Source organism: Coturnix japonica, chromosome 1 (assembly GCF_001577835.2).
Source record: "Coturnix japonica isolate 7356 chromosome 1, Coturnix japonica 2.1, whole genome shotgun sequence".
Taxonomy (NCBI): Eukaryota; Metazoa; Chordata; class Aves; order Galliformes; family Phasianidae; genus Coturnix; species Coturnix japonica.
The window spans coordinates 3,654,255-3,678,809 of NC_029516.1; the positions used below are offsets into that span (position 1 = coordinate 3,654,255).

The following is a 24,555-nucleotide window of genomic DNA, read 5'->3' on the forward strand; positions in this document are numbered from 1 at the left end:
ACACTGTTTTCCGGAGTTGTTATTTTTACCTAAAAAAAAAATAATTAAGCCCATTTAGTGGTAATGAGAGGAATGAAATAAAGCTTTAGAAAATTAATATATTAATAAAAGTCTGTTCCATAGGACTCCATCTCTTCAGTGCATTGGTAATTAGCTTCCAAGTTGGGGTCCCAGATACTGCTTTTCCTTCAGTCCTTGATGGGCACCACCACTGTCACATAGGCTCTGACTGCAATCATGGAGGCGTTCCTACGCTGTCTTTAAGGTACATAACTTAAATAACACTTAAGTATCGTATAAGCACCCAGCACTGAGCAAAAACTGCTTAAGAGGCTGAGTTAACACTGGGCTCAAGCTCTATGGTTAGTTCCTTAAGCCCTCGACTATTTGATTTTAAACCCAAGCTGGATGTTTTATGTATCACTCAGCAATATGCCAACCTTCCTCTGAAGCACTATGCATAGGATCTGTGTGCTGAGGATCTCCTCTGCTCAGAAAGCCTGTGAGGGACATAAATGCAGAACACCTTATTCCATAGGGTAGGAATCTTATGATGATTTGCTGACTTCTCCAGAGCTGGTGTTCCCATCTGAACTCTCGACTGGACTCGATATTGTATGGCATGAATTAGACCCAGCATGGACAGTACTTATCCCATTTTGTGGTCAGACACAACATGGTCAGGAAAATCAGATTTTTTCCATGGACTACAAAGGAACACAAAGATGTACAACAAGGCCGTCCCATCTATCATTACACTGCACGTCAAGAAAACCTGATCCTATCCTTCCCACTCACCTTCATCTTCTGGATGTCTCTTCTTGATTCAAGCACTTCTGTTCCCCTCACCTCCATGAAAACCCACAGCACAGAAGATGACCTGAAGTAATGTAGAAGAGGAGAGCACTGCCCAGATCATGATGTTTTGGCCTGAGGAGTGCAGAACTTCCTAATGAGCAACTTCTGAGACCAGAAACTGTCTCTTCAAGAGAAGCAATGTTGCTGACTCTACATTTGCATCTCTTAGAGCTGAACTGGAGCTTAGGGATTATGTAATGGCAGTGGGCTGAAAGGCTGAAATTTTGCTTGGTTTCCTTGTGAATCTCTGAATCCAGCTGTAGGTCTTAACCTGAGAAATGATCTGTTGAAAAGATGGAGACAGGATGTGTAACAGCAAACTGAGGCTGTAGAAATTATTTACTGAAACATCAAAATGTGACATAACATAGTAATAAGTAACAAAATAATCTAGATGGACTACAATACACAATGCTATACTATACTATATTATATTATACCGTACTATTGATGCTGTGCTATACACTATGCTAAACTACACTATACCAAACTACATTATAGCTTGCTGTTCTGTCCCTGGATCCACATAGTAATTCAATCTTTCCCAGTGGGATTACTTAGATGTCGGCAAATTTCCTTTCTTTCCAAAACAGTGGATGTGGTCTGCCAGCTCCTTTTGCTAGAAAACTCCTTCCTCCTTTCTTCTTCCCTCCTTTTGCCTCAGTGGCTTAATTTATCCATTTTCTTATGTGACCAAAGATGCAGAAAGGCCAAAACAGATTCAGAAATCAAGGAGCCTTACAACATGCTATTAAAACTATCATCAGATGCTTTCTGATGACTAACTTCAATAAACTAGAGCCATCCTACCAGCAGCTATGATCTTTCCCAGTTGGAGAGGAAAAAACGGTATTTGTGTGGGTCAGGATCCAACCCAAAGGTCTCTGCCAACCACTGTGAGATGACTGGATGGAAGAGTCCTTTAAGAAGCACAATATTGCTGCCTCCATCACTCTGAAAGCCAGTCTCCACCTCATTTACTATAAACAAATAGTCTGGGAGTGAGTTCTTGCTTTGATCCTTCCAAGTCCTGGATATCCAAGGTCTGTGCCTAGCAGGAAATTAGTCAAACATCATGGGAATCTACAAAAGCAAGAGGTGAGCCTATCCAAGCCTGAGCTGTTATCGAGGGCAGAGCCAAGTGAAGACACTGTTTGGATAACCCTTGCTCGGACATCTCAGCTCTGACTTGCGTTGCAAGGCAAATATTTACCTATGGCCTAAACAAAGTCAGTGTTTCAAAACTTTGTGCAAAATACTACATAACCCCCATCAGTTTCCTTGAACTTGTCTCAGAGAAGGAAAGATCTTGTGTCTGGCCCCTATGCAGACTGTTCTCAGGAGACAAGCAGGAAGAAAATGAAGTGTCTGATCTACTTCATGGTTTTATTCCTCATTTCTGAAGTCAGAAGCTTTGATCTTGTTATCGATGGAATCCCAGATGTGAGTATTTCCAACAGGGCCCAGGGGTGCCTTCATTGCTGAAGTCCAGATCGGTGCTGCAACTGGCTTCAGTGAGAGCAGGACTGGGTCAGTGCTTCATGTTCTGCTCGTGTCTTGTAGTTTCTCTTCTACTTTGAGCTAAAATAGAATTGTTTGGTTTGGTTTTCACCAAATTTCACCAGATGGTTTTCATAATTACTTTTTAATATTATTAAAACTGGGCTAGAATGAGCATTTCCAATTTCTTTTCAAACAGGATCTGTATTTTTAACTCAGCTTTGCTTTTGCTGGAGCTTTCAGCATTTCCACATTCAGCTTGGCTTCTATATTCAGATTTTCAGTGGTTTAGATTCCATTATCTGGATTAAGAAGAAACTCAGAACCTACATGTTTTTTTGAATGGGGTCTCCTGCGTGGACCACCATGAATTTCAGCAAAGTTCCATACGAACTCAGATTGCTGTTAACAGAAATCCAAATACAGAGTTAAGATCCTATTGACTGTACATTCCTTGGCAAGAGGACGAGATAAATTACAGGGTGAAAAAAAAAAAAACAAAAAAACATGCAATTTTTAGGATAATATAATAATAAAAAGAGGTTTATTTATAATTATGACTCAAAAGTCAAAATTTAAGGGCCTATACCCTTAATATGATAATATACTATTAATTATATTATTAATTCATATTAATAATATGAGATCGTATTTAAGTGTCTGCAACCATTTCCAAATGAATTAGAAACTGCTTCAAATCCAGTTTTGCTTTTTGTATTGCTGTCTTTCAGATAAGCCAGCATGAATCACGTGAAGCTTTCTTTTCTTTTGCACGACTAACAAAAAGAACTGATGAGAGGGATAGTCTTTGTTTTCTTTCTTCTTACAGTACCTTTCCTGACACAGTGAGATTTCCATCCTGAGTTTATGATTCCTGTCAAAAATAGCCCAGAAAAATATTTCTGTGCTCCTCTCTTATCACTGTCATCATATCACATCAATGTGCTTAAGCAATTCTAGTTTATTTTGTGCAAACCTTTGTGTGTGCGCTGTCATCTAAGTTGGAGAGCAGCTCATGAACCTTGACTTCTTAATTGCCATAAATGAAACTGCTAGCAAACATAGAAGAGTTCTGCTGTGGTGTAAGAAGCCCATTTCTAATTATTCTGTTCAGCTGTGCATTTGGAAAAGATCTGATGTTCCCCTTGTGTCATTTGGACAAATTTAGTTTCCATACATAAGACTGGAGACAATTTCTACTGGTTTGAGCAGAGCTTGCTGGTCTAGGTGATGAGATCAGTATCTGAAACGTCAAAGTTACCATACATTGACATATCCTGATGATCACCTGCCTCTTGCTTGCAATGGGCATTTCAGTCCATTAAATATTATTCCTTGTTTCGGGAGGAAAGATTGTAAAATGATGGTAAAAGTCAAGATGTTAAGAGTAGATGGAGCTGGTTGTTCACAGAGGGAAATGGAATGTTTGAATACAGAGCAGTTTGGTCTGAGGTGGTTTGCAACTCTACTCCACGCTGGTATATGGGGACATAAATTGATTTTGGAATTGTATGAGTGCTAATCAGCAACAATTCAAGTGATAAATCTAACTGCAAGACAGCCACAACACATCTTTATTTCCTCCTCTTTCTCCTTTAGGAAGTGGAAAATCTGATTGACATAGAAATCGATGGATTTCCTTCAAGCTCCAGGACAAGAAATGGCAGGTACCAGGTACAGTACCCAGCAATGCTTCAACACAAAAGGAAAACAGGAATCCCTAGGAGCTCTCCCCATGCAGTTTGTTCCATTTCAAGGGTTGTGAATGTGCAATCAGGTGGGACCAGCAGATATTTAAATACACTGAGACATTCACACATCTAGTTGGGATAACTGATGCTACCCTTTCTGTATCACCTAGCACAAGGCCTTGCATCATATCTGACTTCCTAAGGTAGAACCATAGCATAGATGCCAAGAAATGGGTATACTTGTCTGCCTCATTTTGTTTGTGATACATGTGGGACTGAAAAAAACGAATGGAAAAGAAGAACTAACACAGACAATGTATGTTGAAACTCCCTAGTCCTGCAGATAGTCCATTCATTCATATCTAGTTCAGGTGAAAAGTGTTCAGCACAATGTAACGTGGGAAATCAACTGGGGATGTCCAAGGCCAGGGGAGAAAAGTTATTTCCGGAGTGCTGATTTGTTGCAGATAATTGTACACTGTTGTTTTCTGAAACAGAAGCATGTAAAACATTGCATGAGGGTTTTTTTTGTGTGTGTTTTATCAAGTAATAATTAAGAATCATAATAATGAAATCAGTTGTTTGGAGATGTTGACTTTTATTATGCTGAATGAAAGAGATGTTGTTCAGAGTGGACCTTGTCCTTCATCAAAGCTCTGGTGTTGCCTTTCTTGATCTTGTTCAGTACAGCAAAAAACAAAAGACCATCTTGAGTAAAGTTGGATTTCCCAACATCTTTGAAGTCGAGAACAGGCAACTGTGATTCATCTTTATCCTAAGGTGTTTGGTTTTCTTTTCAAATGGGCCTCACACAGAGCCTAATTGTGGCTTATTGACACCTGAAGATCCTATTACACTGCCAGAAAGATGGAATATTTTAGCATAAATATGAAACAACCCAGTTCACATTTGCCAGATTAGTATTTAAATAATCTAATGACTATCTAAGCAGAATTCCTTACTTCTTCAGGGCATCATTTCTTTCCAACCTATCTGTATTAGCATATGGATTATGTTGTCTCTGTTCTCCAAATTTCTGGATACATAGAAATATAGACATATGCATATAGCAATTTGCAACCATACTTGTGTTTTTTACTATACTAGATTATTCATTCTATTCCCATTTATTATTTCCCATTCTTTACCTTTCAAATGAATCTTTGCGAACCAATAGGGTGAAGATCTCAGGATGACTTAATCTAGTTTGGAGTCACAATAAAATATTAATAAATGGGGTGAAAATAAACTCCAAACATCTTAAGACAGCAGTTCTTGGCCAACAGCAGGCACACAGTTAGTTATTGTTGCACACTTTTGTTTTAGCACTGCATTTTTGGTGTGATTTTAGGGTCGTCCTGTGTGGAACCACAAGTTGGACTTGATGATCCATGTAGGTCTCAACCAACACAGGATATTCTGTGATTTTATGATTTTCCTACAGTGAGCTTATTAGGTCATTGGCAACATGACAACAAAACTCTTCAGCAGAACATGCTGATTAGCTCTGAAGACAAATAATTGTTTTCTATGCACTAGATTAGATTTTTTAGTGAAGAAAAAAAAATTGTCACTAAAGGATTCCAAAAACACTGTGCCTCAGGTATGCAAATAGTCCTTGAGACCACAGAAATAGAGTGGCCCATGGGTTGGAATGCAGATAACCTCGTGAACCTCTTGTGATAGAGCAGCATCGCAACATTCACACACAGTGGTTTGAGCGAAGGATATTGCAGAGAGCTAAATATCCAGAGCCTGCACAGATATCAGTAGAAGATAAGTCTCAGCACAGTGAAGTCAGGGCTCCGCATCTATTAAGACCATATCCCTAAAACAGTTCCTGAAGCACTTCTTGTCTGCGGCCCAACACAATCTGTGCCACACATTAGAAGCTCCACAAGATGCTGCATTGGTGCAATGAATCCATCAGCAGATCTAAATGTGGTTTTAAAGAAAGGATCAGCCACAAGTTTTCTCACTACAAATAGCACGTAAGTCTCTTCAAGGCCTGTGTTTTCAATATCCACACCAGCACTCAAACATAAAGTGTAATTATTTACAGCTCTGTCCTCTTGACCTGTTGGAATAATTAAGCTCTGCAACCTTTGGGATCCCAGGGGGATGGTTGGGCCAACTCATGTCTGATCAGTAACGACAGTGATCGAAGTCACTACAAATCCAATGTGAGGGGTTTAGTTCACTGCACAATTATATTTGTAGGGTTTCATGACGGGCTGTGCAAGGATCAATCCATCATGCTTTGCAGAGTGTACCTACAGTGCCATAAACCTTCAGGTCCTGAAATCTCAGTCTGGATGCTTCAGGTGGAACCTGTACAGCTGTGAAACAAAGCCTCAGTTTGTTCTCAGTGAGATGGGAATCCTGCAGTCTATCTCACTTTAAAGAATCCTTAAAATCACTTCATTAAAGTGATCTTGCTATGAGATCTATCACTTCTTAGTCATATCTAGACTTTCCTGGTGTATAAATAAGCTTCAAACTAAATGTACAGCAAGCTTTATATATGTCATTTGGCTAAATCAGTCGCTGTAAGCATCATCTGTGGGTTTGGGTCATTCAAGTGCTACTTACATCTGTGATAGAATTGGTCTGGTTTGGGACATATTTATAATTAATCCATCATAATGTGAAATAGTCTCCCTAGGCTCCTGATCATCACCAGTGGAGTTGAAGAGTTTCATTCTGTGGTGTATAGTAGCGTGTGAAGTGGTTTAGGGAGTCTCTAGCATCATAAAAATGTGAGAGCTGTCAGAGCTTTGTGTTTTATAGACCCAGCTTAAGGCAAGACCATCATCTTCATAGACCTCCTTTGGACACTTTATAATAGTTTTATGTTCCTCTTACATCGTGGCACCCAAACTACACTCAGTACTCAAGATGAAACCTCATAGTGCAGAGGGGACAACCCCTTCCCTCTCCCATCTTACAGTGCTGGGCCTAGTGCACCCCAGAGTATGGATGGTGAGTCACCAATTGGAACAGTCAGGACAGTTTAGGCCATGACTTATTCAACCAAATGGAAGTATCTATTTCCAGATGAAAGAGATTGTTCTGTTGTCTCTGAATAGCTGAGGTTGCTTGGTTGTGACAAGTTTTAGACTGGTTATAGACAGCTGTATTAATCACATGTCCTCCTACAAGTAGGGGAGCCAAATCCCACCCCAGGGACAGACGTGTGAGTTTCATAGAATTAAACAGAATATTTCAAATGACCACAAGATGTCACCACATTTTCATAGAAATTTCCAAAATGAGGCTGCTCATATGGCAGGAAATAAACCAACCATTAATGAGCATTGTTTTAGCTCATCTAAGCAGTGTTCAATCAAAACTGCACGTATGAAAATGTACGTATGCAATATCACAGAAGGGATACATACTGCATATGCATATTGCATAAAGCGTAATGATAAAAGTAAATAAAATAGAAGGAATCTGCTCACTAAGCCTGAGAACTCAAATTCTGATCTTTTTGGAAAGCAGCTTTTGGATCACTACCACTATAGCCACAATCTATGCTGCTGGTTTTGCTGAAATACTTACTCTATATTTTTCTTTTCTAGCGAAGCACATCTGACTGGGGGTACGTTGGAGATCTGGTGAGTTTTTTTCCTCCTCTATGGAGAAAAATATTGAACAAAGTGATTCTGTAGTTAACCTTTTTTTTTTTTTTTTTTTTTGGAAATCAATTCTCCTGTTTGTTCAGTTCCTTGTTTTTACTGCTGGTTGGGTATTAACCTGATTTCTTTAAACAGCCGACTGTTTGCACAATGCTGTTTATACAACTGCTCCTCTGGGGAGAAGAGTATGGTAAATATGAAGAAATAAGCAACAAAAAACGATCAGACAAAGGCAGTATTTTAATGTACCAGTTTAATACTGTTCTACAACTGCCTTGATTAAACATTTACTACACTAGATCAGTATTCAGCATTTCGGGTCTTTTTTATTTATGGCCTTTATTGAAAATAGTCATTCCTTTCTCCTCAATATATGATGCTGGGGATTGCTATATAATCCTTCTATGCTGGATTACGCCAACAGAGACTTTCCAAGGACTGATTGCCTGATGAAAAGCAAGGAAAGCACTCCATCTTTATAACTTCTCTCTTTCAGATAAAATGTTATAATGAACTATATTCACATGGGTATCCTGCTGCAGTCACAGGTAAAATATAGAAGTGCCTTGAAATGGAATTCATGATCCACCTGGCTGCCATATTATAATAAAAAATGATCCAAAAAAAGTGCACTGAGGCTATAAAAGGAGTTGAAATCACCCTCTAGGGTGTATTTTCTAGCTGTATCCCAAATTTATAGAGTTATTTTATCAATTACAGGTGGAGGATGATGACAAGATAGGTCTTTACAGCTACAAAGTTCAGTCCACTATAACATCACGACTGGCCAACACAATGATCCAAGCCAAAATGGTGAATAATGCAAAACGGCCCCAGCACATAGTGTTTGATGTACAAGTTCCCAAAGGAGCTTTTATTGACAACTTTACTATGTAAGTAATGGGCAGATATCAGCCTTGTGCTCTGGCGGGTTCGATAATAAGGGTGAACATGGTGGGAGAGAAGTATCCTTAAAAACAAAAGACCTTCTGCCATTTTCCATCTTCAGTGTACTTTGAGTGTGCTTTCTCAATGAAAAAAGTCTTACGTCATTGTACTATCTATCTGTCCATCCCTTCATCCCTGGTAATTATAGGGCTATTGGCCAATATCAACAAAACTTGACAAAAGGACAGGAGTCTCAAACAGATGACTTGTCTTTGGCAAATTGACACCAGACTAAAGGAGAGAAAGACCCAAACGAGAGCTTTCACTGAACAGGCACTGGCAACAGCCAGCTCGCCAGCCAGCAGACATGAACTGATCCATGTTTCAAAACATGACATGAGTAACTGCTTGTCTTACACAAAGCACTGAGAAATGTGAAGAAGGTGTAGAAGAGCAGTTCCTCCTTAGAATATGAGAGTGCCAGCTACGTGAAATAAAGAAGCAGCCAGGCAAAAAGATGCAGATCTGCTGGAAAACAAGCTTCATTAATTTGGCGTTAAACAAGAGCCTTATTATTTTATTTCCCACTGGGTAATAAAGAGATTAGATTCGACTGATATATATATATATTTGGGGGGGAAGTAAAATAATAATTATTGATTATGAAGTTCTTTTCTTTTGCAAATAGACTGTCTTCTCTGTCCTAGGGATGTCAATGGTATAACATTTACCAGCTCAATTCGAGAAAAGTCTGAAGCCAGAAGAATGTACTCCCAAGCAAAAGCCAAAGGCAAAGCTGCTGGAATAGTGAGGTATAAGGATTTTGGGATACTGTGCTGAACTTATTCACAGGAGGACTGAGGTGACCCATCCCAGGAGGAGAGTTATGACATGGGATCCTAGTAAGAAAAATGAGTTGGAAAAACACATTTTGCTTATTTACAGCAACTTTGATATTTAACTGTCAGGGACTTAACTTGTGCTTCTGCTTTCAGCTCAATAAAACAACATATTTAGGGTTAGGGTTAGGGTTAGGGTTGTGCTAATAGACAACTGCAGTTCCCTGGTAAAGATCACAGTTAGAACTGGATTCAGGAAATGTATAAATCTAAAAATAATGCAAAGAAGCTCTCATTTTCCTTGTATTTTCTCAAAATAACTCCACAGCTAACTTTTCAGGAGCAATGCCTTGGATATGGAAAACTTCAAAACTGAAGTGAATGTGCCCCCAGGAACAAGGATCCAGTTTGAACTTCACTACCAGGAAATGATTCGAAGGAAACTGAGCTCCTACGAGCACGTTATCTCTGTGAAACCAGGGCGCTTGGCAAAGCACATGGAGGTAAAGCAGAGCTGGTGTGTGTTGGTAGCGTCCCACAGGTGGTTTGGTTTTAGTATCACATAGACCGCCATCCCAAGTGAAACTAGCCCTACAGGAGCATTCTCAAGAGCATTCCACTCTCCTTCTGGAGTTTGTCTGGGGGGGTTTGTGGGATCCTGCCACAACAATGGCATTGCATTATACTAAATGTCCTCCCTTCCTGCCTCCAGGTGGATGTCCGCATTATTGAGCCACAGGGAATTCGCTACGTGCACGTTCCTAATTCACTTGGGGATCATTTCAATGGAATCACCACCATCTCCAAGGGAGAGAAAAAGGTAATAGTCACAGAATGGAAGCAGCATGAAACTCCAGTTCTCATATTTATTCCTGCAAAGTTATGGTATTTTCTCATACTTCCTAAAAGCATTTAAAAATATGATCAAAATATACTAATTTTCATTATTGCTATCTCACCATATGTATGAGGTGCTCAAATACTACAGTGAACAACACAGAAACGGAGCATAGATCATCTTCCTTAATGCAAATCTTTTTATTTGTAATTCTGAAAACACAGAATGCAGGAATTGCTGGACATGAAAAAGGTGGATGATGAATGTCAAGTTGAATAACCATTGCTCCACATCTCAGTTCTGACTGAGAATGTCTACCTGGGAAACTTTTTTAGAATTGCTCTTTTCCCTGACACGCTTACCCTGCCTTTCTCTATCACAGCTCTTGTGTGTAGATAAACCTTCCAATAGTTGAAAGCTTTTACTCAATAAATGACTGTCAATGGCTCTGGGAAGGTACAACTCTTTTCACTTTCTGATAGAGATCTAACACAAGGTGTGTGATTCAGACCCAGAAAGTCTGTGTATATTACTACCGTAATTTATCAGGCAGTACTGTTCCTTGATATCCAGGATCAGCTTCATATCTCATTCACTCACATTCCTACTTCAGCAAACTAATTCAAAGGTAATGTAGGCAGATATCATCTGAGAGAGTTTAATCAAGAATTTGAAGGCAAATAAGTGAACAATAATTCAGGGCCCTATTCACCTGTTTTTATAGCACATTCTTTTCAAACCTGAAGGCGTTATTTGTTGCCATTATTCACCTTTATTGTCATGGCAGTATTCTTAACAGCATATGTAATAGATATATATATATGTCCCCAGTATTAAAATAGTCCCAGGTACTCATAACATTAAAAGAGGGAGAATGTTTCACATTCCAATGAACTTACAGTATAAAGAAGGTGTTGCGGAAACCTCTGCAAGCATACAAGAAAGCTTGCCTTTGGATGCATCTGATTTAACTTCTCAATAGATTTTGAGTTACCTGGTCAAAGCAGAGAAATGGTAACATAACATCTGTATAACCAGTCACAGGACTAGTGAGAAGAATTTCTACCACCCAGTTTACAAATTACAAGCTCTCGTTTCTTCAGGGGAAAGAAAGAAACAATGATAAACTTACTTTGAAAGCTAATTCAAAATATCCATAAAGTTCAGGTTAGTTTCAACTAAGAAAATGATAAATAAGCCAGAGTATTTCCCCCTAGAAAAGAATTGCCCAGCTTTGATGGAAATATTTGATACTGCAGATATGGGTCACCGTGCTTGTGTCACAATTGCTACTACTGAATCAGCACATCCAGGCAAACCTCAGCACAGTTTGTGTTTTCAGGTGACAAAGTCCATTTTCCATTTAAACTAGGTGTGTAAATAGAGAAGCGAATCTTTCAGTGAAAGAAGATATTTCATAAACAGATGAACTCTTTATTTCAGTGATCCGCCTTTCTCACAATGTCTCATTAACTGATGATCACTTCTCATTTCAAGGCTCATGTTTCTTTCAAGCCTACAATGGCTCAACAACGAAAATGCCCCACTTGCTCAGCCACAGCAGTAGATGGAAATTTTGTGGTGCAGTATGACGTGAACAGGGAAAGCACAGGTGGAGAATTAGAAGTAAGTATCTCTGTTTAACCAGGACCGGTGAATACAGGAATTGCTGCCATTAGACAAACTGTGCTAAGCCTCATCATTACATTACTTCTGCAGTTCGCTAGGCAGAAATTAAGCTCCAATGGTACATGCAGAGAGAACAAGCATCAGAAAGAGCTCTGTATCCAATTGAAAGAACAGAGAGCTTTTAAATGGACAGAATGGATTTACTTAATTTATGACTAAGTCACGATCCTACATATGGTCAGGAGCAGATTTCTGTCTTGTCCACAAGCCAGAGTCTTTAATACCTAGCAGTCGTCTGGTGATTTAATGTTAAATCAAAGGGCAGTCACTGGAAGTTGTGCTGATTTATTATGAGACAACCAGAACATCAATATTTTTATGTTAGCATGAAGCAAAGATAGTTGAGTTATAGTTGAATTATTACATAGAGAACAGTCTTTTTAAAAACATGTTCATTCATCGCCATGCCAGAGCATGGCAGTTGTATGAGAACCAGGCTCTGCTTTCCTTGATAAACAGTAAAGAGTGTAGAAGGTGTATGGCTACAAATAGACTTGTATGTGCAGAACTGGAAGTAACAATTGCCCCATTTAGAGTAATAGTATTTTCTGCTCTGTTATTGAGTTTCCTGGCATCTTTACCAGGAGATTTTACAGAGAGGTTTATTATTTTATTTTGCAGATTTTTAATGGCTATTTTATTCATTTCTTTGCTCCGGAAAATCTTGATCCTCTGCCCAAAAACATTCTGTTTGTTATAGACGTCAGTGGATCAATGTGGGGACTGAAAATGAAACAAGTAAGTGTTTGACTTAAAGAACCTCCTGCCAACTTTTCCCATGTGCTTTACCATACAATAATATGGCAGGTTGCCATTCAGATTTACCAGATTTGTTCTTTACACTTTGCTCTGTCAAATGCTCAGTGCATTTGGTGAATATTTGATGAATCGAAGAGTTTGTGATTTTACTCTTTAGTTGTATTACTCCTTTCTATATTGTAAAGAAGAGACGATGCCACTAGAATACAGATTTTAATTGTAAAGTGAAATTTTATTTGACAGATCATACAGCATTTTATAAAGACCTTGATTCCTCCCCCCCTCGCCCCCCCCCCCTTTTTTTAATCTCCTTTATTATATATTGGGAAAGTATTAGTGAAAATACTACTACCCCACCTTCAAAGAACTGTGGACAAGTTGATGGGGTTGGTGGTTAGGTTGGATGATCTTCCAACCTTGATGATTCTATGATTCTAAGTCGTTGACTGACCACTGAAGGGCAGTAAGAATGGATTCGATAACATAACTCACGTGGAAAAAGAAATGCAAGAAATATGATTTATTCTGCAAAAAGAAGACCTGGAAAGACATAATCAGCTTTCATATGTTCCAAAAGAAAACCCACCAACTGACATTAATGCCCACCAAAGATAGAATAGGATGGAATCAGATGGATTTACATCAGGAAAGATTTACATTAGATAATATTAAAAAAGCTTTGTAGTGCTAAGGGGGAAGTTTGTGAGATTGTAAATCATGTGTCACTGAAGATTTTCAAGAGCTGGATATTAGTCTGGGATGATCTAAGGACGTTTGAATTTGCTTCAGAGTATAATACCAAGGCTTGGCAGATTTCTTCCTTGGGGAAATCAATGCTGCAAAACTGGAATGTAGGCTAATCGTCACTTCTTTAAATCACATATCTTCAAACAGATGTTACCCAGCCCAAGATGACAGCACTGCAGGCAGAATTAAGTCTCCTGAGCTAGTACAAGTAATTCCTCTCTCCTGGACCACAATGTCTCACAAACTGCTTCTCTTTGTAACTAAGAAGAGTGTAACTTCTTACACTCTTTGTTAGCAGGTGTTAAGCAAGGATGAGTTGAGGCACATGGATTTGTTCCTGCTAATTGCAGTTTTTCTCCTGTGTTTCTTGAGTAAAGTTCTACTTTATGTTAGAAATATATTAAAAAAAAATCTAGAGAACAGATGTTGTTTATCGATTCTAACATTCATGTTCCTATTCATCACAGGCATCTGTTTACTTGCAGCTATGTTAAGTAAATGATTTCAAGAAAATAAAGTTTAAACCTGTTATTTCTGGAATTTCCTTTTTTCAGACCATCGAAGCCATGAAAGCAATACTGAGCGAGCTCCGTGCTGCTGATCAGTTTTCTCTTATTGACTTCAACCACAATGTCCGATGTTGGAGGGATAATTTAGTCTCAGCTACCCCAGCACAGGTTGAAGACGCTAAGAAGTACATCCAGACAATCCATCCCAATGGGGGTATGAGGTTTTGATTGCAAGGTGCTCTTGACAGTTAGGTATCACAGGAATGGGTACCTCAGACAACATTCAGATTACTATGGCACCATAGGACAGATGCTTTTAATCTATAGGGCCTACCTGCAGCCTCACAGACCCCAAGTATCTATGAAAGGCCATCCTTATGAAGCAGGGCCTCACAAGCCCGTCTCTAGGGTCTCCAAGGGCTGTAAGTTGTAGACTGCACAATGTTCTATTAAGTGCCACCCCAGGCAAAGTGTTCATCCTTTTTGTGCTTCATTTCCTTGTTTGGTAAACAAGAACAGTTGCCTTTTTAGACTTTGGAAGCTTCACTGTGATCTCACTGGAATTACTTGTAGTAAGAGGCATGAGGAGCCCCACATGGGGACAATAGCCCAGTGCAAAAAGGAGTATCAAGATCTACTCTCTTAATAGAACTTAGGGCAAAACGTGTATGTGTGTATAAATGGGCTTAAATACTTATAAATGTGTGTTCCCATCTTTTAACATTGCAGTACAAAAAATAACACGCTGGTGAACAAACTCAAGAGCAAATAGATTATAAGCTATTTCTATTCACAACATTATGAACCAGTCTGACACTCTCCATTTCAGTAAATGGTATAACTCTAAATGAGAAAAATAGTGAAGGTCTATTTAACACAATGACCAACATGTAACAATTTTCAGCTTCTGTTTCCTTAGGGAACCAGAGTGGTAGCAGATGTACCATAAGAATCACAGAGGAGAGGTTTTGCTGCTTTGATCTCAGGTCTTTGTCCACACTGATTAATTCCACTAAAATCTGAGAACTGATCTGTTTTTGACAGTGCGCTCCACAAGATTCAAACCTGTTTTCTTCATTATGACTTTGACAGGCACAAACATCAATGAAGCTCTTCTCCGAGCCACATTCATCCTGAATGAAGCCCAGAATTTAGGCATGCTGGATCCTAACTCAGTCTCCATGATCGTATTGGTTTCTGATGGAGACCCAACAGTAGGTAAGGATTCTGCTTTAGACTAGAAGAAAGGACAATGGAATTAGCATCATAAATGCAAGCAATACTTAGACATTTTGAGAGTAAGTTAAAAAAAAAATAATCCTTATTTCAATGTTTGCGCTGCTACCAATGCTATAGATGTTATAGATACCATGAGGCTGTGCACATAAGCATTCGTAAAAGATAAGCAACTACAGAGATGCATAAGTCCTATAGGAGAGGTAATCACAACAGCCTAAGAGAAAATCTCCTCTTCTGATGATTTCAGCTCTTAATATGACTCAGTACTAAATGTAACCTCAAAATATGGAAAATAAGGTAGAAAGCAAATTGATCTGGGTTGAAATTGGTAAAGGTTAGAAGCAATCTATTAGTGTAAGATGCCAGCCCATAAGACAAACTGCCATAAGAGAGAACCAGAGACACTTCAAGGGCTTGAATGCTCACACCCTAGTGGAGACTTCCACCATTGCTCAGATGAATGTCACTCTGTGTTTTTCAAAGGTGAGCTAAAGCTGACAACGATCCAGAAGAATGTGAAGCAGAGCATAAAGGATGAATTCTCTCTCTTTTGCCTCGGCATTGGATTTGATGTAGATTATGATTTCCTGCAGAGAATCGCAACTGACAACCGTGGCATGGCCCAACGGATCTTTGGAAATCAGGAGACCTCTGCCCAAATGAAGGTACATTTCTAGCCCATTACCTTTTAAGCTTAGGATCCAGTTTTGCTCATAGCTGAAGAGCTAACTCCACTGACTAGAGTGGAGTGGCTGTAGGTTCACAGTTCAGAGAGATGGGGGTCACTAATGTTGTTCTTTGATTTGGAGAGTCATGCAAGATGACAACCATGCATTAAGAGCAAAAATTAGGTGGGAAGTAATCATGTTACATGACAGCCAAGACCTGGCTGATCTGATGATCAATTCAGGCACATAAACACCTTTACTCAAGTCTTTTAGTTGTAGTATGAAAACATCTTTAAGAACAACCCATGGACCATCCCTTGGCTTCCACAGGATTTGGGCCAGACCTCCTTGAGGTGCCCATGCACCGATGTGCTAAGGTTTAATTATAAAGCCTGCATTTGCTGGGGCAGGGAAAGTCTCTCTTACTGTTGCTCCCAGTTTTGCCACCTGCTCTCCTTTCAGTCAGGGTGGCCCATGTAGGAGGCTTGCTTTGGGTACAACAGACTCACTTCTCTGCTCTCTGCCATCTCAGAGATTCTACAACCAGGTCTCCACCCCACTCTTGAAGAAGATACAGTTCAACTACCCCCAGGAGTCGGTGTCAGACGTCACCCAGAGCAGCTTCCACAACTACTTTGGCGGCTCAGAAATAGTAGTGGCTGGGAAGGTTGACACTGCAAACCTGCAGCACCTGGAAAGCGTAGTCACAGCCACAGCGGTGAGTGGGGCCCTCTCTAGCATATCCACTCTTGGAGCTTGGGCTGGTTCATTCACTCATGCATACAGTCTCTTTGCTGGTTGTGTTATGCCTGCTTGGGTCCTGGGTGGAAGTGTGGGGAAATCTCACAGGAGTTTGTCCCACAAGGTTTCTTAATAGCTTCAAGTTACAGCCAAGAGCAGTCACACCCTGAAGCCTGCAGAAGAGCTTGTTTCTTATAAGAAATGCAATATGCTGGTTCAATTGCAAAGCAGAATTTGCTCTAAGATGATGGAGTCATTCTGCACGCCCTGTGAAGGTGCAGGGAGACCCCCTAATGTATCTCCATTCATGGATGAACCTTCTGCTGCTGGGGACTTCAAGCTGGTGGTTCTACATGGTGAAAGGTCCTTGTATTGTCCTTTCATGCTCTGCTTTGTGACCTATTGCTCATATATAATGGCCGTTCTTCCATATGGAGAAGAATGAGGTGAGGAAGAAATACATCTGGATCCTTCTTTCTGAGGAGTACTCAACAACACTTACAGGGCTTGGGAACTGTGATTTGATACTTGCTACAGAAATCAAACATGTTCAATATTCTTCCCAGCTGAAACACAGCTCCCCTCCCGGTAGCCATTCTGAGGCTTTCTGATCTTGAAGTGACCGTGGACTGAGCCAGAGTAGATTCTTAATGCCAAGCATCTCAAGAGTTGGACAAAAGGGGACCTCAGAGACACCCCGTTCACCTGGCTTACCCTTCATTGTCCTTTTTTTCTCATTTATTGCATAGGCCAATGCAGAGCTTGTTATGGAAACCTTGCGAGATGTTGAAGAGCTGGATGGTTTCATGAAGAAAGACAAATACGCAGATCCTGAATTTACTAGGAAGCTCTGGGCCTATCTGACTGTCAACCAGATGCTGGCAGAGAGGTGAGGAGAAATGTAATCTGTGATGGGATGGACATGAAGCATGAGAGCAATCTGGTCCTTCCTGAGGCCACAGGGTTTCAAATGAGTAATGTAAATAAATCTGAGTGAAGTTAAGTTATATCTTCTGTCCTCACACTCCTATCTTAGCACTCATATGTATCAGGTAATAGAGTTTGGGAGCACTTAAATAGAGGAAATCTATGACTTTGACAGACCCAGGTGTGGAGCTTACAGGAAGTGAAATAAATTTGCCTTTCTGAGCATAAGAGCTATAGAGTTTCAGGGGGAAAAAAACGTCCTTTGACTTTAGAAAGTCTGATGAATCCCATGTGAAGAAGAACAAGATCTTCTGCTGAGACCAGAAGATGAGACTGAGCTTCTATAAGTCCAGACCAACATCCACTGGAATAGTCCACTTGTACAGAGTGTGTTTGCATAGGACTTCAGCCTTGCATTGTTGCAGTGTCTGGATCCTACCACCTTGGCTCTATGACTGGTCTGTGGAGGCACAAACACTGCAGTTGGTGTGCGGAACTACTAACTATGCCTTCTCTTTTATCTTCCACTCAGAAACACAGCCCCCACTGCAGCTTTGAAGAGGAACATCACTAAATCCATCCTGCAGATGTCTCTTGACCATCATATTGTTACACCCTTCACTTCCATGCTGATAGAGAACCCTGAAAAAGATGAGATAATGCTGGCAGATCAGCCCAAAGACCCCAGAAGGGGATGCTGCTCAGGTCAGTGTTTCAGGCCAATACAATATCTGTCATTTTGGATTTGTTATCTTTGATTTTTAATAGCTAACATGTTCATTGTTGAGATAGGCAGTTTGTGCTCTTAGGGAAAGCTGACCAAATCTTCAGCCACTTTCACAGCATCCTGTTAAGGAAGTGCTCTTCGGAGCTATTGGATTCAGTGAGCACTGAATGTGCTGATATTGCAGGGAGGAGCTTCCCCATAAACATACTATGTCACAGACTGAACGTCTTCTTACTGGGGCAGGTATGTCTAGTTCCCCACAAGCTGTAGAATTGACCAAACTGTATCTCATCACCACTTTCATCTCTTGGAAGCTTCTCAAGGATGTTAGCAATCAGATGTATGTATAAACGGTATCTGAGATGTCATAGTAATATGGAGTGCCTTGTTAATTAAACTCCTGGATTGCTCCTTTAAATCCATTACTTCACATTCCTTGTTACAGCAACCTTATTTCTAGCCAAATGAGGTGCCTTTTTCTGGCATCAGCTGATAAGAGTCAATTGCAAAGCAATGGCTGTGGGTCATCCACATCCAGTTGTTTTGCGCCCTCAGAAGTCAACAATCTGAAAAAGCACAAGTGTTGCTGTTAGGAAAACATTGCCAATGCAATGTAATGAAAGCACTGAAAGTACAAGATCAACTCCTTGGACAACTGAGTCTGGTGATTTGCAATTTATTAATAAATATGAGTGTTTGAATTGTCTATGAAGGAAAGAAGCAGTCTACATGTGGGCAATGGACAACATGCCACATTTCACACTGCAAGTGAGGGTGACTTTGCTAAGAGCCCAAGCACATTCAGCAGACTCAGTTCTCACACTCCTGGTTAACTATAACCATATGCTGGTGCTGCCTCAGTGAAATGAAATTTTCACGTTTGTCAGTTGTCATTTTCTAGTTCATTTATTTGTCTTTTCAATTTGAAAGTCTTCAGCTGAAACCCAAAGAGAAATGGGATGTTTGTTACTCATTCCGTGTGCTACAGCTCATGACTATCAAAGAGGTCAGCACGGGAATGGCACGTATTACAGTGGAAGTTCATGACAGATGACACCAGCAGACTAATTTAGATCATGTTTCTTTTGTTCTAGAAGATTCAAAGGGAGATTTTAACATTAGGTCCTCGTGTCCTTTGGTGTTTGACAGAATAGTTCAAAACTTGACAGCACTGAAATCAGGGTCAGAACATCTGTGGTTTCCAAGGGCAGTGGAACATGGCTTCTGAACCTTTTCTTAACAACTCTAGATTTTAAACATGCAGTTTTTCATTTGCCCGAACACTCAGAGCATTACATTGAGGGTCTAGCTCAAGTGGGACCTATTCACATGAATGAGAGTTAAAATGTCAGGCTCCATTTTTCACCAACAGCTTATGGGTAGCTTAACTGGAATGGTAAGTGGATTATGTTACTCTGATGGTGAGGCTGGAGAAAATGGTTCCTAACTGTAGATTTGCCTGAAGTAGACAGTGCTATGCCTACTTTACGTTGGTATAGTGATATCAGGCTCTGATTCAACACATTACTTTAAAAACTACACTATTAAAATGTCTTCACTAATGAAAGCCTAATTATGACTGTCATTTAACAGGTACTTTAGGATTAACTCCAAATGCACCCGATAATAGTAAAGGCATCCCACCGTGGGCCAATGTCACTGCTGTACCGGTCAGCTTCATGCCTGAGCAAAGGAGTCCTCCTGTGTCTGCTGTCAGCATAAACAGAGGTAAAAGCTACAGCATTTCATAAGGTCATAGAATCATAAAGTTACTGAGGTTGGGAAAGACCACTAAGATCTTTCTTTGCAAGGAAGCACCATGCAGCAACAATGAAATATTGAGCCACTTTGACGTTGAATAGATGAATCTGTAAAAATATGCCTTAAGTTACAAGCGTGAGTATAGTTCAGACTCAGATAGGGTCTAATAGTCACCTCATCTCCTGCTGTGTTCTACCCAAGGCTGAGGCTTCTCACTGATCTTTGCAGTAGCAAAGCTAATGTGAAGATACTGCTATTGTCAATGGCAGCAAGGTCCAGTGCCTCACCACTCTTTCTAAGAAGAAATTGTTCCTAATATACAACCTGATTCTGCTCTGGCATAACTTAAGGCACCTCTCATCATCTCTCTTTTACCTGAGAGAAGAAGCCAACCCTCACCTCACTGTAACCTCCTTATAGGGAGTTTTAGAGTGCAATAATGTCCCTGTTGCACCTGCAGGTAGCACGAAAACATTCAATACATTTCTCCTTGTCTTATCACAACAGACCCTGCTAAAGAGTCTGTCCCCTTCTTTCTTACAGCCTGCTTCTCACAACTATGTCTTTATGTTTCAGTTGACAACGACCCACATTTCATCATATACCTGCCCAAGAGCCAGAGGAACATCTGTTTTAATATCAACTCAGATCCTGGACATATCCTAAACTTGGTTTCTGATCCTGGTACTGGTAAGGGAAATATAAAGTACAGTTTATATTACAGCATGCTTTTCCTTCACTTATGTCTGAGAGGTGTTGAGAGAAAGAAGGTGAAGTGCCTGAAAGGAGGGTGCATGGTGACCTGAATGTGGCAGCAGGTGGAGGGAAGTGGTTATTTCCCTTCACATCTGGAGTACTGCGCCTCGTTTGAGGCTTGTTGGTACAAGAAAGATGTTGATAAACTGAACCAAAATTAGTGGTAGCCACAGAGATGATTATGAGGCTGGAGCACAGGATGTAAAGAGAGACACTGAATGAGCTGTGTTTGGTCAGTCTTAAAAGAAAGAGACTCAAAGTGAATGTTGTTGCTGTTCACAACCACCTACTCAGAAAACAAACAGCCTGAAAGTTCTATGAGACACATACAGAAGGACAAGAGGCAATAAAAATTAACTCATACAGATAAAATACAGATTAGAGATTAAATACTAGGAAAAAATGTATCACCCAAGATTTAGGCAACATCTCCTTTGCTCTTCACAGGAGTCGTTGTCAATGGGCAGCTAATTGGGGCCAAGAAGGAGGAGAATAAGAAACTCAACACCTACTTCGGCAAGTTTGGGTTTTATTTCAAAACCAAAGGCCTGAAAGTGGAGATTGACACAGAAAAAATAACGCTGAAAGATGGATCTTACAGCATCACATTGACCTGGTCTGACACGGGACACATCATTCGGAAACAGTAAGTTGCTGAGCATTTATTGTCTGTGCAACTTAACATTCGGCTTTACCAAATCCTGGGTGAGATCCAGGTTGCAAGTGCCTACATTTGGACATGTGCACCTTAGCTAAGAGTCTGAGCTCTCATTATGAATATTATGAAGTTAATGAAGATCAGACAGTGAGACCAAGAAAGTGATTCAGTTGGCCAAGCAGAATTAGGAAGAGCTGGATTTCTTTCTCTGCTGCTGACTACGTTAAGAGCCAGTTAAAGAACAAGCATCCCTTGTTCTTTGAGGTGCCCAAGTTATTTGAGGAGTCACACTCCTGACGTGACTCCAACCATCCACACTTTCACCTCCAGATTGAGCATGAGCACCAAAACCGGGCACCCTGCAGCACCAGACCTTTGTTTAGGGAAGGGAATCACTTCCTAAATATCCATTCTTTGTAACATGGGCTTAGATTTGTAGAGCAGGATTTGGTTGTGTGAACATGGGTGTCAAGTGTCCTATTAGACACCATCCTGCCAAACCTCTGGGTGCTGATCCCAAGGCTGTGAGTTTCTGTTGTCCTATCTGCCAGCTCCATGCAGTTGATGTGATAGAGCATCTCAAGGGGATTGAGTACTGACATGTGACCAGCTGGACTGAGCCCTACTCTTTTGTTTTGCCTCTGCTAGGCTTCTCATATCCGTGAAGAAAGAAAGCAACGTTACTATCAGAGTGGGTGAGGAAATGTCCTTCATGGTTTTACTGCACCGTGTGTGGAAGAATCACCCAGTTAACGTTGACTTCCTGGGAATCTACATCCCCCCTGAAAACCAGTTTTCTCCTGAAGCACGAGGGCTGATAGGTAAGGGCTGTGTGTTGGGTGAAGGGGGACACTAAAAAGGACGATTGCTAGGATGAACAACTTGGCTCTGGGATTGCTGTAGCACCTGGGAAACTCCAAGAACTCTATAAAGCACAAGCAGCCAGGAGGTTAGTCTTCATCCCATGGGTGTTTTCATAAAAGGCCTGCTAGCCTCAATGACCATCATGGGGCTTTCCCAGCTTGGCTATTCTGTAATGACTTGAAACCCCTCAAACCTTTTTGCATTGAAGCTTTTAATTCAGCTCTCGCTTGAATAGCACTGCTGTTCTGGCAAAGAGCACAAAACAAAAGCAAGGGCTTAGTCCATAAGGGAAAACAGCCCTCCGAGCCCTGGACCCACCCAAGGCTCCCTTTAAGATGTGGGAACCCTGTGCAGCAGATTGTTTTCCCAAATACTCTTCACAGCTCCAATCTGCTTACGTAGAAGTTTTCTGGCTCAGAAGCAGAGCTTTTGGCCCTACCCATGTGGTCAGTCCTTTAGTGCTGGAGACAAGATGCTGTGATCCATGCAGGAGTGGTTCGCCTGCTGGATTATTACAAGAACCTACCATCAGCTTACATCACAGCCGTGGGGGTTAGGACATGCAAAGAGCTTTTAAATCTCTTTGATCAGGTCAGTTTACATCTGAACCAGAAGTGTATATCCACAACCAAAGACCTGGGCAAACTCCAGAGAAACCACAAGCCACCATGGAAGTGAAAGGAAACAAACTCACTGTTACTAGGTAGGAATAATATGCTTGATTGCTCTCTTTATGACTTCTCTTTTTAATGGTTTCACTGACTGCAGGCTTAATTAAGGATCTTGGGGATCCCCTGCTTTCCCTCTGCTAACAATCTGTCTTTAGCTGCTGGCAAAACACTTGGATTCTTTTGTATTTTCAATGTTGCACGAGCAGTTCTGGTCATGTAGCTGTCCAACATCTGACCTTGGCTGTGTAGAAGTACCCGGGATCCCCACAACAGGGCCCGTGCAGTCACAGAACTGTGAAATTCATTGCATTCTGTGGTTGTTTCCACTCTGCACACACTCCAACTGTGGCAGAGCAGTGCCACGAGCCAGCAGGATTAACAATGTCTTGTTATCTACTTGTCGTGACTCTCATTTTGGATGGCCTCTTCTTCACAGGGGATTACAGAAGGACTACAGGACAAACCGTGTGTTTGGGACTGATGTGCAGTGCTGGTTTGTGCACAACAGTGGGAAAGGTTTCATAGATGGCCACTACAAAGATTACCTCGTCCCCAACCTGTACAGCTTTATGAAGGAACCCTGAATGCTCAAGCACTAAACCAGTTTATTATAGAAAATTCTCTGCTCCTACACACTTGGTAGCTCTCAACCTACCAAGCCAGATTGACCAAAGGTGACATCACCACTATTTCCTTTATAAGTGATCAGTGTTTCAAATGTAAGTCCCTCTTTTCATACAAAAATTAAACCTATAATAAACTGACATGCTGGACTGTAGGAGGTATCTTGTGCTAGCCGTGCCTAACAGCCATTGAAGTCCAACTCCATTAAAAATTGCTGCTATTTTGTAATACACATCTCACAGCAGACTTGTAATAGCACTGTGGCATCTGTAGTGTTGGTATCATACTCTTCAACAGTAACAAATGAGAGCAGTAGTGACACAACCATACACATCCATGTACTTAGAGCTGGATTGGAAACTCTGCTTTCACAGAGTTAGGAAAAGAAATAATAAAATGTTGAGCAGATTCTTCTCAGCAGCCCTAATGTAGGACAGGCACTCCAGTCATCTACTTGCCTTCCTGTACTGTGGTGTCCTTTCCTGTGAACCAAAGACTGCTATGCGATCCGTCTTTAAGTTTTGCTGTAAGGAACGTGTGGATCAATGCATGTTGAGTATCTCTTCAGAGTAGTTCTCACAAGCATGTATACATGTCTTCTGCCTTAAGTTCCTTTCTGCATAATCATCCATTTTCTAGATACTGCATTACTTGACTTGAATATTTGTGCCTGGGATCCCTGGCAAACCATTCAGATCCCTCATGTGGGGTTATTTCAGACAGCAGCTTTCACTCAACCTCTGCAGTCTTTCAGTTTTCCTGCAGGGGTCTCTTGGAAACCACGAATCATGGTTCTCTGAGGTAAAGCAAGGGACAAGCAACAGTGAATTTGTCACTGGCGACATGAACTTTTAGACTGTGTTATAACTGGGGTCTGCATCCACAACAGCATCCTGCTCCACTCAGCTCCCTAAGGAATGGGCGGAATAGCTTTTCTTTATGAAAGAACTGCAGTATTTC

At 40.7% G+C, this 24,555-nt stretch overlaps 1 protein-coding gene across 1 annotated transcript; it reads left to right on the forward strand.

Moving 5' to 3' along the window:
• The first annotated feature begins 2,107 nt into the window (after window positions 1-2,107).
• Window positions 2,108-23,749, forward strand: ITIH2 (inter-alpha-trypsin inhibitor heavy chain 2). The gene is made up of 21 exons (XM_015866246.2): window positions 2,108-2,301; window positions 3,958-4,032; window positions 7,634-7,669; window positions 8,411-8,583; window positions 9,286-9,390; window positions 9,758-9,920; window positions 10,130-10,237; window positions 11,753-11,881; window positions 12,566-12,682; window positions 14,005-14,173; window positions 15,052-15,177; window positions 15,682-15,863; window positions 16,399-16,584; window positions 17,357-17,496; window positions 18,067-18,239; window positions 19,855-19,989; window positions 20,599-20,712; window positions 21,226-21,424; window positions 22,085-22,257; window positions 22,892-23,003; window positions 23,408-23,749. The coding sequence occupies exons 1-21, from the start codon at window positions 2,218-2,220 to the stop codon at window positions 23,553-23,555; spliced, it is 2,847 nt and encodes a 948-aa protein (XP_015721732.1). The 5' UTR covers window positions 2,108-2,217; the 3' UTR covers window positions 23,556-23,749.
• Window positions 23,750-24,555: the final 806 nt, after the last annotated feature.

What these genes read in the sequence shown, in the direction of transcription:
- ITIH2 (XM_015866246.2), top strand. Translation starts at nt 2,218, where the DNA reads ATGAAGTGTCTGATCTACTTCATGGTTTTATTCCTCATTTCTGAAGTC. An exon ending in TTATCGATGGAATCCCAGAT is followed by an intron (nt 2,302 to 3,957) that starts GTGAGTATTTCC and finishes TTTCTCCTTTAG; the next exon opens with GAAGTGGAAAATCTGATTGA. An exon ending in AACCAGATGCTGGCAGAGAG is followed by an intron (nt 17,497 to 18,066) that starts GTGAGGAGAAAT and finishes TCTTCCACTCAG; the next exon opens with AAACACAGCCCCCACTGCAG.